The 11,990-nt window shown below is 52.9% G+C and overlaps 4 protein-coding genes across 4 annotated transcripts; all 4 read right to left on the bottom strand.

The window, feature by feature from the left end:
• Positions 1–38: 38 nt before the first annotated feature.
• Positions 39–836, bottom strand: BO95DRAFT_347219 (endo alpha-1,4 polygalactosaminidase; the record flags this gene model as incomplete). Its single annotated transcript, XM_025581995.1, has 1 exon — positions 39–836. A coding segment is annotated over one exon (798 nt), but the record flags the coding sequence as incomplete, so codon positions are not given.
• A 2,870-nt stretch (positions 837–3,706) lies between these two features.
• Positions 3,707–4,366, bottom strand: BO95DRAFT_480388 (uncharacterized protein; the record flags this gene model as incomplete). Its single annotated transcript, XM_025590139.1, has 1 exon — positions 3,707–4,366. One exon carries the CDS (start codon positions 4,364–4,366, stop codon positions 3,707–3,709), a length of 660 nt encoding a protein of 219 aa, XP_025444848.1.
• A 1,320-nt stretch (positions 4,367–5,686) lies between these two features.
• BO95DRAFT_357267 (GNAT family N-acetyltransferase) lies at positions 5,687–6,685 on the bottom strand (the record flags this gene model as incomplete). Its single annotated transcript, XM_025582344.1, has 3 exons — positions 5,687–5,725; positions 5,813–6,376; positions 6,572–6,685. 3 exons carry the CDS (start codon positions 6,683–6,685, stop codon positions 5,687–5,689), a joined length of 717 nt encoding a protein of 238 aa, XP_025444847.1.
• Positions 6,686–7,385: 700 nt separating this feature from the next.
• Positions 7,386–10,902, bottom strand: BO95DRAFT_440664 (arrestin C-terminal domain-containing protein). Its single transcript, XM_025586013.1, has 3 exons — positions 9,649–10,902; positions 8,515–9,581; positions 7,386–8,461 (listed from the first exon to the last, which is right to left on the bottom strand). The coding sequence occupies exons 1-3, from the start codon at positions 10,430–10,432 to the stop codon at positions 7,823–7,825; spliced, it is 2,490 nt and encodes an 829-aa protein (XP_025444846.1). The 5' UTR covers positions 10,433–10,902; the 3' UTR covers positions 7,386–7,822.
• Positions 10,903–11,990: the final 1,088 nt, after the last annotated feature.

The raw sequence follows: 11,990 nt of genomic DNA, 5'->3' as shown, positions 1-11,990 counted from the left end.
CCCCCCCTGCCCCATCCCTCTCGTCGCCGGAAACAACCCTAACAAACCTCCACCCAAGCATCCAGCCCCAAATTCTTCAATACAGTCGAAAACCCCGCCGCCCCATTCCCCTGACACGCCCTACTCTTCTCCTCCTCCGCAACCTTCACCTTCCCCACCCCCCCCCCCTCTCCCTCCCCGTCCCCCTCGCCCACAGCACCAGGATACTCAATATGAAAAACCGGCTTCCCCGCGGCCACAAACGGGGCATACGTCTCACACTCCCCCATCTCCACACACTGCTCATTAACACACCACTGCATCTCCGCGATCACGTCGGGGATAATGCCGCCGGCGTTCTTCAAGCCCACCGCCATGCCGCGCGCGTGGGCCTGCTCCGCCAACCATTTCACGAACTCCACCGCGTCGGAGGCCGTCAGCCCCAGGCCGTTATCGTTATCGTAGCCGTCCACGTTGTCGGGGTCGACGCCGTCGCACCCCTTCTGGGCGGCGAGGTCGAGGCGGGTGGCGAGGACGGCGCGGACGTCCGGGGAGCGGATGTCGAGCCATTGCTCGTCGGGCCAGCCGTCCAGCGTGTTGCCGAGGGTGGAGGCGGGGAAGGCGGCTTTGTCCGGGCGGTAGGACTCGTAGCTGCCGGCGGAGAAGTAGCAGATGACTTTGCGGTGCTGGGCGTGGAGGTCGGCGATGGTGGCGGCGTCGTTGAGCCAGAGGTCGAGGTCGTAGACTTCGGTGGAGGTGGTGGTGGTGGTGATGGTGCTGGGGTCGATGGGGTCGGTGAGGATGATTTGCCAGGTTGTGCCGACTTGGGGTTGCCAGATTGTGGTGTTGCTGTTGCCGCTGCTGCTGGAAGAGGAAGAGGTCACGGCGCTGGAGCTGCTGGCTGAGGGAGTCACGGCGGTGGAGGGGGATGAGATCGTAGTTGCGGTGAGGGCCGTAGAGGTAGGGTTGGGGCTCGCTGTCGAGGTGGTGGCGTGGTGAGGGTTCCTCCACTTCGAGGCCTCGCCGACTCCCAGGAATAGACTCAAGGCCAGAAGAATGAATTGATAAAGGAACGACATGGTGAGCAGTCAATGACCTCACTGTCTTCAGGCAAGGAACGAAACGTTTGCGAAAGAAGAAAGGAGTGGCACGGATATCAAACCCGGGATTTTTTGTTGAAAGTAGTCGTACGAAAAAAAAAAAAGGAGTGTCACAGATATCAAACCTGGAAATTGTCAAAAGCCTGGGCAGTAGAAAGGAAAGGAGTGTCACAGATATCAAATCTGGAATGTCGTGTACGAGAAACCTCCCCAAGTCGAGGCTGGAAGGGGTTCATACTTATACACCTGCAGGGAAAGAGGGGGTCCCCCGTCCCATGGCGCTATCGTAGTATTCACCGGTTGACATTCAACATCCAGATGCGCTGGCCAGGGCCTACCAAGACAAGCCCCAGTTTCACAATTCACCATCGGCATGGTGGAAATAACGGTGTGTGCCTTCTTCTTGCCCACAATAAAGCGATCCTTGCAACTCCCCAGGTACCGGTACCTGCCAAGTCTGATTCCGTCAAGCCACGAGCGATGAGCAATCGATGCAGTGGTGGGCTGTTTCAGTTCGATAAAAGTCCCTTTGATTGGCGGTGGCGTTCGAAATCAACGAGAACCTAAGCCAGCCAGGGTCCGACTTTCATTATCCGACGCCTGGTAAGGCGGGGTCATCAATTTCTTTCTCCGGACAGGACCGAGAAGAAAGGGTCCAATAGCCCCCAGGTACCGGTACCTGTGCCCTGTCACCCTGGCTTCTAGACCCGGCATGGCGCACATCACAGTCGCATGGCACTCAGGCACAGCACCAAACACGATCTGGGACCGCCCTACTTCCGGGAGGGGGAGGGGGGGGGTCACTTTCAGATCTCATCACCTAATTTGTGGAAGCACACTAGGTACCTAGTCTGATGCAGGGTCTTTTGAATTCGAGGGGCGGAGAATTCTCCGCGGTGGCTGACCGTCCCAAGGACGCTAATCGGAGGATTGAGGGTGGGATGCAGTCTTGCATGCAATCCCGGCGGGTAATTTGGAACGGGCCACTGCAACTGCAACTGGGCCATGCTCGAGTCACCTTGTCGCGGGTGAAACTGTGTGACAAGCACATCCGCATTGATTGTGGGTTTGGACATGTCAACTTGATGGATTGGCTTTTGTCGCCTGGTTGGACCAATGATAGCGGCCTCTACCCGATCTTTATACCCCGAAGCAAACAGACGGGATCCATGATCATGGATGCCAAGCAGGGTCTTCGGACAGTGGGGGGGCAAGATGACCAACAGGAGGTCAGAGCTGAGGTGAGATGGTTCTTGGCAAGATGGCAGCCGAAATGCGTAGGGACGCCATGGCTGAGGTGTGAGAACGAATCGCAATCAAGAACTCAACAAAGAATCACTTCTTCGAGTAGACTGATCATCTCATGACCTGCTTCTGTTAGAGATTCGACAGGTAGGGGCGATGAATTGGAATCTCATTGAGCGATGCCATCAGATCAACCCTGCAATTCGTAAGAGCTTATGCGACATCACAGTGGACCTTCGTCAGGGTCAGGGCCAGGACAAGGGTTTATTAGTACCACCTGCATATCACTAAGTACAGTACTCCGCAGGGTACCAAACCAGCGCGACGACGAGACAACTTACCCACAGGTCACTCTGTCAACTCAAACCAACAAATAAGCTCGAATGAGTCTGACAGCAAGACAACTTTGACGGATTGGCACAGTAAATATACAGTTGCATTGTTGAAAGCTAGGTTAACTTACCTTTTAGTAGGCCCGAAAAACTACCACTCCATACAAACATCACTTAGCATCCGAGTCCCACTCAACCCAGCACATACATATATCATAAGACACAACCACAAGCCCAAATACCACCCACCCCACATTGAGTAAACAAAATCTCACGCCTCTCCACTTATTCCAGAACATCGAACATCAACCAACTGGAACAAAGTGGGTACCCACCCTCCATCCTGAAACCGATCTCAACCCGACAATCCGGATCAACAAAGAAGATCTCAAACAGGCCCATGACTCAAGGAGCCAACAACTGCTTTTCAGGGAGGACAATGCCGAAGCGTACGTGGCTGTGAAACAAGGGGTCCGTCGGGGGGGGGTGGGAAGAGTCTGTATCCTTTCTGAGAATCCCTTCGAAGATTGTTTTGGGCTGTTGAAAGGAGAAAAGATTCGATTGCTTCCTCTAAGGGGTGTGTTTTCAAGTACGTAAGACTCTGCAGCCGGGTCTGATGTACGGTACTTCTGCGATAGAGTAAGGTTGTGTAGATCGTCGCTTAGGTCGCAGATCCAACTTCTAGCTCATCAAACACAAAACATCATTCAGCCATGATCTGCAACCACCTACGATCATCGTGTACATTAGAGACAATAGACCAAATAACGCCTTACGAGGAAGGACACCCGAACTAATTGGACCTAAGTAGCTAAATACAACGAATGCTATGAACATATAACTCGCGCAACAATAAACATCAACAGCAACCCAATGCACCTCAATCAATATAGTCAGTCATAATCATTACATGTCTCCTAATAAGTACACCATCATAGACATTACCGCTGCATACATTGCACAGTCATCCCCGGTCGCGGACCTCACACACTATACATTACCCCTCCATATACCAGACACTTTTAATGAGATCCTAGGACGAAACCGACGTCACGCATGCAATGTCAACCGGAACGTCTTCAAATCACGTGGCGAGGGCAGAACGATGATATGGTCCTCCGGACTATCAGGGACATAGAACTCCTCGTCCTTCCAGGGCAGATTCCACGCCGGCGGATGGATCGCCTGGGGCGCTGTGCCCATCCCCGTGCCCGTGCCCGCGGATCGAGTGCTCGTGCGTAGCCCGGCGACAGCGGCGGCGGCATGCCGAAGGGGTGACGGCGGGGGGACGCGCCGGATGTCCGCCTCGGACATGGTGCGGACCGGCCCCAACCGTGCTATCGGGCGCAGCGGGATCATCGGGCTCCCCGGGTTAGTGGAGGATTGGGGGTGGTCTGCTGCCGGTGTGGTGCGGATGGTGGTCGTTGGCGAGTTGGTTGTCTTCTCGTGGAGGCTCATGTATTCGTGCTGAGACATGCGCTGGGAGAGTCGGCGCGGAGAGACATTGGATATGCGACGTGGAGACGGGTGTTGTGGTAGGCTGTCTTGACGGGACAGGTCGTCTAGGGACTTTGCGGCCTCTGGGTCAGATGGGTCGCTTTCGGGTCTGCGGGCAGGAATCGGTTGGCGGTTGAACAGGGTCCGGAGGGTGACGCCCGGCCCGCGCTTGACTCGCAACACAACCCACGTTGCGAGAAGAACGCCTAGCATAAGGGCCGCTGTGCCCCATACCGGTAGTCAGTGCTTAAGGTTCGGAGCATTTCCTCCTTCAGTCGATCAGTGCAGCTTACCCAAGAGACCCAGGGCCAGTCCGACCCGTCCTGACAGTGAGAGAGCATGGCTTCGTTTCTGGAGGCTGCGCATAAATGGCTGGAAAAGAGTGTGTGACAGACGCGTTCGTCGCGAGATCGAGGCAAAAGGCATTCGTAAGTGTCGTTAACCACCAGGGCTCAGCGTTGGTTCATGAGTCGCTCAAAAACGAGTGGAATTCTTCAGGGTGAAGAAGGGAAGAAAAAGCTAACAGACCAGCTGCGCAGGGCACGAAGAACGAGAGTTGGAGAGAAGCGTCAGTGGCTTGGACGCTCGATCCAGCTTGATATATCACAGTATTTCGATCCAGCGAACGTCGGCAGGATATATCACAGTGCTTCGATCTGAGTTAGCGAACGTCGACAGCTCCCAGCAAAAGAGGGGGAAGGTTTGGCTTGAAACTGGGAAGTTGAGTTGCGTGGTATCATGTTGCAGAATTTACGTATCACTTTTAACCTTTGTGCAAGTAATCAAGATGAGACGGTCGGCCTACGAAAAAGCCTTTTCTCGGCCCCTGACGCGTTCTAGGCCAGGCATTTTGATCCAAAGATAGTCAGAAGGTGACCTACTAGGAGTTGGTGAAACGACGGATTGTGTCTGACTCGTATAATCAAGTCTACTAACCCGGAGGCTCGGACCACCGGCAAGGACGGCCATACGCAGTAACCCTGCAGATCCGATGGCTGAAGAAAACACTTTGAGTGTCTAGCAGGTTCTGGCAGAGGCATCAGTCAGCATATGACATATTGGTTATATGTGATGTTATTATATATCACGTACAAAGTAGTGAGTTGTGCAGTGGCAGCCAAGTTTCCAGCGTGTAAATATACCGTAACTACCCCGGGTTTCGGTTTCGTCAGTGGCTCTCCGACCAAACGGTTCGCCGTTTCCACTAGGAAACCCAACAAGGGGGGGCTGGGGGGCTTGCCCCATCGAAACGAATTCACATGGAACAGAAAGAAGGAGTTGGGACGATCCCGGTTCATGCAGTAGACCAAGTTGAGTTTCTTGAGTCAGACCAACAACTTTGGCGGTCGCAAAGCCACGTTCATGTCTCAGTTGAACAAGAACATGGGTTCGTTGATTAGTAGGCAGTGGTTCCATCCATAGTAATCTAGTAACTTAGCGTTTAGTACTGTACATAAGATGATTCGCGCTGCGCCATCGAGTGTCAGATAAGCAAACGCCGTGGGTGTGGGTGGAATTCGACTCCGCCTCCTACTAATACTTCGACCTCGGCTTGCGCACCATACAATAGAGCTAGACATGAGATCAGCAGGCATACACACAGACACCACACCACCATAAATTCCGCCCCAACGATGGGATAATTGAACGTCCACTCACCATGCACACATCCTCCCCATCCCTACACTCCATCTCCTTCTTCATCTCAAACCCCATCTTCTCGTAAATCCGAACGTTGGGCTCATTCCGCGAGCTCTCCAGGTAGCATTTGACCCCCTCCTGGTCCGCCTTATCCGTCACGGCCTCGAAGAGCTTCCGACCAATACCTTTCCCCTGCGTGCCCGGTCGGACGGCCACGATATTACAGAAATAATACCCCTTGGGGTCATCCCAGATCTGGCTCTGGGCCTCATGCTGACGGGCCTTCCAGATCCAATAGCGATTCGTGCGCAGGCCCCCGCGGCCCCAATGGCGCAGGTTGTTCAATGCCTGGCGAGCAGTGAGCAACCACCCTTGCGACCAGGTATACCAGCTCTCGGGCTCGGAGGGTGAATGGGGCGGGAGCCAGCAGGAGACACCCACGACGCGCGAGGTGGCCGTTCGGTCGCCGGTCGCATCGCCCGTATCGTCATCCGGTGTCTCCTTGGCGACTTGAAAGATGGCGTTGTTGATGCCCCAACGGCATCGGACAGCGAGAGAGTCATGATTTCGTTCTTTATTGAACTATTGTGCATTGGGGGGGACCTCACATGACGAGCAACGTTGGTCGGGGAGAAACCCCACGCGACCCGCGCCAGGAGGAGACCGATTAGCTTTGCTTGCTCTTCTTATTGACTATTATCATTCCCAGAGGTCGCCCTCTGTTGGGGAGGGAATTGAAGAACCCTTACGCATCAAAGTCAAGGAATGAAAACTTACATTGGCAGCATCGAACACCCACTTGAAATATGGATCCTCTGCGAAGGCCGATTGGATGATCTCGATGGCGTCGGGGATGTCGGCCTCTGTGAGGGGGACAACTTCAATAGCCATGTTGGCGTTGGGTCCTCTACAGCTGCACAGCAACGTAGAGTAACAGGTAAGCTTATTTTGGGGGTTGGGCAGAGGCGAGGCGATGATAGTTCAATGAATGAGCGAGAGAACGGATAGATTTGACTCAGCACCTGCAGCGCAGTAGAAAGTCTGCATACAACCAACCAACTAAGTAACTACCTAACTCGGTGTAACAATAGGCGCTTGTCCGATGGGATCTTGTGACCTGAACTCGAAAGATTTGTGGTGCACTGTTGAGATGAGAATTTATTCGAAGCTTTGCAAGATGGGAGATAGAGAAAGATCAATTGAACATGAACCGAATGAAGAGAAAGGGAAGATAGGAAGATAGGAAGATAGATGGATGTATGGGGAAGGCAGAATGACGGCAGAGGCCGATGGAAAAAAAGGCCAGAACAATTGGCGGCGGCGGAATGGAGCGCCACAGCTCGACCCAAAAAAGGCAGCTCCATGCGATTTCCAAGTTCCAAGAGATTAATGAGTGTCAAAAGTCCCTCCTCCACCTTATCACCTGTCACGCCTGTTGCCTTGCTGCCTATATCGAAGCTAATCCATCTACGCATCTGCAAGCCCTTAACAGTTAACAGCACTACCAGTAGTCCTATGTAAGGGATCCCCATCTGTAGGTCGGTGGGTCCACGTTTGTAGTCTACTATGTATGAACCCATGGAGACATCTGTGGTGCGTTGCGACGACATTAAGACATCGCATCTTGTATTCTTTCAGATCAAAGTTCTGAAGGGTGGTATCTAAAAACAAATGTAATCATGCCGATAAAAGTGTTTATATGGTCAAAAGATTGAGAAATGAGAAAAAAAGGAATGATCGCTCGAGGTAATGCAATCCGTCAGTACAGGCGCCGACCATATATCCAGTCCATCTGCGCCCTTCCCAGAAACTCAAAAGGTAAGCTTGACACATATTCATCATGGAAGTCACCTTTACATGCCTCCATATGTGCAGAGGGTATCTTTCAGTGACTCGTCAACTCCGATCCTTTCCTGTAAGCTCGATAAGATAGACGAAAAAAAAAGAAAAAGCATAAACGTCGTGAGGTCTATTCCAGTGTCATCGGGACATCAAGACCCAGCCTGCCATGGGCTAGGAGGTGACAATCTATTCCAGGCGCACCCACTCGCGGGGAACGTCCATGCTGCGATTCACACGGCCTCCCGGAGTCAGAGGTACATCGACACGCCCAAGGCCCCGATCGTCATCGGCGTGCTCCTCATAGAATGACAACCGCGAGAAGTAATCCTGCAACACGGCCTCTCGATCATTGTCTCCAACGATGGTATTGTACTCCGGGGGAGGAGTGACGAGAGGCGGCGGTGGCTCGAGCTCTTCGAAGGCAGGAGGTGCAAATGACGGCGCGCGAAGGAGATGCATCGGTCGCGGTGGGCGGTCGACCGGTTCATCAGCCAGATGCGCCTGTGGTGGCCGGGTTAAGCCACCGGAGCTGTTGGTAAAGCTTCTCGTGACAGCGCCTCCGTTGGGTCGCTCATCTCGGTCGGAGGAGGAAAGCGATTGTCGGCTGGAGCCCGCCCGGTTGATCAGGGGTGCGCCAGGACAACCGCACTCGTACTCCTGTGCCTGTGGGGTTGGCTCCGACTCCGGCGAGGTGTACGCCGGGAGGTAGATGTTGGCCTGCGTGGCCTTGCAGGATAGCAGGTGGAACGGAGAATCGATAGAGATCTCGAAGTGTCTTCGCTTGCCGGGGTCTCTCTCATCGACCTTGGAGAGGCGTAAAACAATCTGAATTTCAAATTAGATTGCAAACATTGCCAATCAGCATGGAAATATCTTACCTTGATCCAGTGGTTTATTTGGATGTTCTCGTATGTGGTATCAAAGTGTAGTCGTTGAGACTCGTCCCGGTTGCGCATTTCTTGACAACTCGGCAACTGGACATTGAATTCCATCTCCGTCGGACCAACTCCCGAGTCGCTAGACAGATTGCCAAGAAGATTGGTTCGGTTTCGATCCACCACCTCCTGACCCCGAGCAGCGGCTGCGCGCTGGTCCCAGTCAATGCCACCCCCTGCCGTGACTCGCATCGAGCTTCCCGGATAGGTACTGGTGCTGGCAGAGTCGGCTCGTTTCTCAAACAGTAGAACTTTCTTCGCCGGCTGAAAACGATGCACACTTTTGTCTGCAGTCCAGTGTTGAATATTCTCCGTCACATAGACCTTTATCCGATGACACTCGACCTTGGCCAGGGGGGTCAGCTTGAAAGCAATAGGGACTTGCGATCCCAGAGGGAATGATTTCCCGGAGATCACGATGTCGTAGTGCAGCTGATCTTCCCAGTTGCGCGAAATTGCGATCGGTTCGACCTGCTCCAGCGAACCCTCCGCCGGGGTGCGGATCACCGGAACCTCTAGACTACCGAGCAAATTGGGCCGGAATGCACCGGCTCTTTCAACTATCGCCTCGAGGTCATACTGAACGAATCCCAGGTCGGTCTTGATTGTCTCTGGGAGAGAACCATCGATCGGGAATTCGAAACTGTAGAGGTAATCGCCCACGGGGAACAGGCGGTAGTTGCGTGGCGGATGGACCGGCGGAGGTGGCGGATCATTCTTACCAAAACTCCGAGAGTGGTTGGAATTTAGGGATAGTCGCTTGAGGTCCTTGGCAGAGAACTGGCCGGTGTGGCTCAACGAGGTTGAGGATCCGGTCTTGGAAAGCAGTTCCCGGGTGATCAGGGTCGGACCCTCCTTGCCCGTCACAGAGGTTACCGGCTTAGCGTGCTGATAGAAATGCGCACCGTAATCATTCTGCATCAGTGCCGTATCGCCATGGTTGAAGTACATTACTCCATGTGTGACGAGATCCTTTTTATCGTGAAAGTGAACTTTCTTGGGCGGGATACCTGTCAACGAAACGATTTGTCAGTGGATCCGCGTAAGAATGATCGATGAAGGAGGGAGAAGAGTTACCGTCTGGCCAATCAGTCTGCGCATGCCCACGGAAACAGATCGAAATCTTCTTCACCTTCACGCTTTTGGTGATTTTAAGATGCAACTGCCCGCGAAGAATGGCCGACTTCTTAGTACTGGGGTCATTCTGATCATATCCTTGCAGATATAGCACTGGCTCAGTGAGTGCGATTCCCACCGAGATCCCACTTCCTGTGGCGACTATCTTCTCGTTGCGCAGAGGAGGGAACGGCACGGCCGGATCGGAAGACGGGATGGAATGAGCGGAAGCCGGATAAGGTTGGCTGGAAGAGACAGTGGAGGAAGAATGCGAGCGCAATCGGCCAACTCTTAGTCCCGAGGTGGTGAGCATTGTGGCATCGTTGGGGTTCAAAACGAGCTCAGACACGGGGCGATGGGAATGTGTTTGAGTCATTGGAGGAGGAGGGGAAGGAGGAGAAGGAGGAGAAGGTAGAGGAGGGGAGGAAGCGGATGGTGGCGTAATGGAGGGCGCAGAGTGGATCAGGGACCCCAAGCGGAACAGACGCTTTGCGTTTTCCCGCGGACCCGCCAACTTCTTGAGGATCGAGGCGCGACGACGGAAGCCTCGTCTGGCCGGTGGTTGCCCGACAGTGGAACTAGTATCGCTAGCAAGTGTCGATGTCTCGAGTGAAGGCCGCCGATCGGATCTCACGTGAAACGGAGTTGACTCGGACACTCCGTCGGGGAATTGAGTATTTGTACCACCGGGACTAGTAACCGACCCCAGAAGAACCTGTGGGAGAGGAGAAACGTGAGCCGTCATTGTTGTGCACAAGAACAATGCCAATCAACAGGCTGCATTCTTTGTGGTTGTGTAAGGAGGAAGCAGGTTTTGAGGTGATGGGCAGGGCCAAGATCCTTCTCAGTATGTGTAGTGTAGAGGAGGCGGAGGAACTGTGTCTCTTCCAAACGGGTAGTGGCGGAAGACGGAAGGGAAGTATGGAGAGAGGGATGGAAGGAGAGGAGGAACAAGAGGAAGGACAGGATGCACAGTGAAGTAAGAATTGGAAGAGGTTGAAGAAGAATGTAGCAGGAGGTGAAAAGGTTGAAAAAAGAAAGAAGTGAGCACGTTTTGACTCTGGACAAAAAAAAAAGGGACTTACTCTTTAAAAAGAGAGGGATAAAAAAGGTAATATACTAGTCAAATCCCAGCAACAGCAGTGAAGATTATAGGATAGGGAAAATTAGAATTAGTCGCAGAGCCAGTGTTTGACGCACAGGGCCAATGCACGTAGTCGTGCGACCAGTGGATATTGGGGTCTTTTTTTGGCTTTTTTTTTCTGCCTCGCACTCGTCGAAAAAGAATAATAATCAATTCGTTTGGGGCGTTGTCTCCTTTCGGGGTTGGTGGTTGTTTGGTTTCTTTTCTAGGTTCGGGCGATGATCGACACGCCGGCAAGGAGCGATGTGTCTCTTTGCAAATCGTGGTTGGTACACGCACACCGCAGCCGCAATCAATAGTAGTGAATGGATCGGAGATTCGATAGCACGGATACGAAATCTTGGGGAGGTGGAACGTGGAGAGGGTGCGCGAAAAAAATAAAGGAAGTCCCCAAGAAGAAGAAAAGGTCAACCGCTTTCAGCAAGTGAAGACAGTCAGGACTCAGGACAAGGCCAGAAGCGCCGAGAATGATAATAATGCGGGGGTGCGACGGGGGATCGAGAGGACAGTGATCAGAAATAGTGCGATAGTGCAATAGTGGAATACTATAATATCGCCTCGTCGTCGTTGTCGTTCAGTCAGCAAAAGGATCAATGACAAAATCCGACAAGTCCAGAATGAGGCGGTGCGGGTAGCGTTCCTTGGGCACAAGATCCTTATTAAATAAATTTGACCAGGTAGACAGAGACAGACGGTACGTCCAGAAGAACGATGACGCGGAGGAGAAAAAAGCTGGTAGGCTCAAGTCCTATCCGGTGATCCGCATTACTAGACCTGAGACTTGCCTGAACTGGTTGGGAGGCTTTTTTTTCTCTCTCTCTCTCTTTACGTCTTGTTTAGTAGGTCTCCAACGGATACATCAGATTGAACCATGAATTCACTGTTCTTCATGCACTTCCGACATCTCCACGGCCAGAGAATTGGTACTATGTATCAATCAGCTGATGCGGGAGGCTGTAGTACTGTGGTGCACTGTACCTCCTCGTTTCCCCGGATCGACCTCGTATCTTACACTCTACCTTTTGGACAACAAATACGCTCCGTCGGGTTACGTGGTAAGATGGCAGACTGACTGATGGGATGCTTCATGTGAATGGGAAGAGAGGGGAAAGCCGAGTTTCGGGGGTTTCATCACGCATGAGACTCCTACAACATACTA

The sequence above is a fragment of the Aspergillus brunneoviolaceus genome (genome assembly GCF_003184695.1).
Source record: "Aspergillus brunneoviolaceus CBS 621.78 unplaced genomic scaffold BO95scaffold_16, whole genome shotgun sequence".
NCBI lineage: Eukaryota > Fungi > Ascomycota > Eurotiomycetes > Eurotiales > Aspergillaceae > Aspergillus > Aspergillus brunneoviolaceus.
This window is presented reverse-complemented; position numbering and strand designations above follow the sequence as displayed.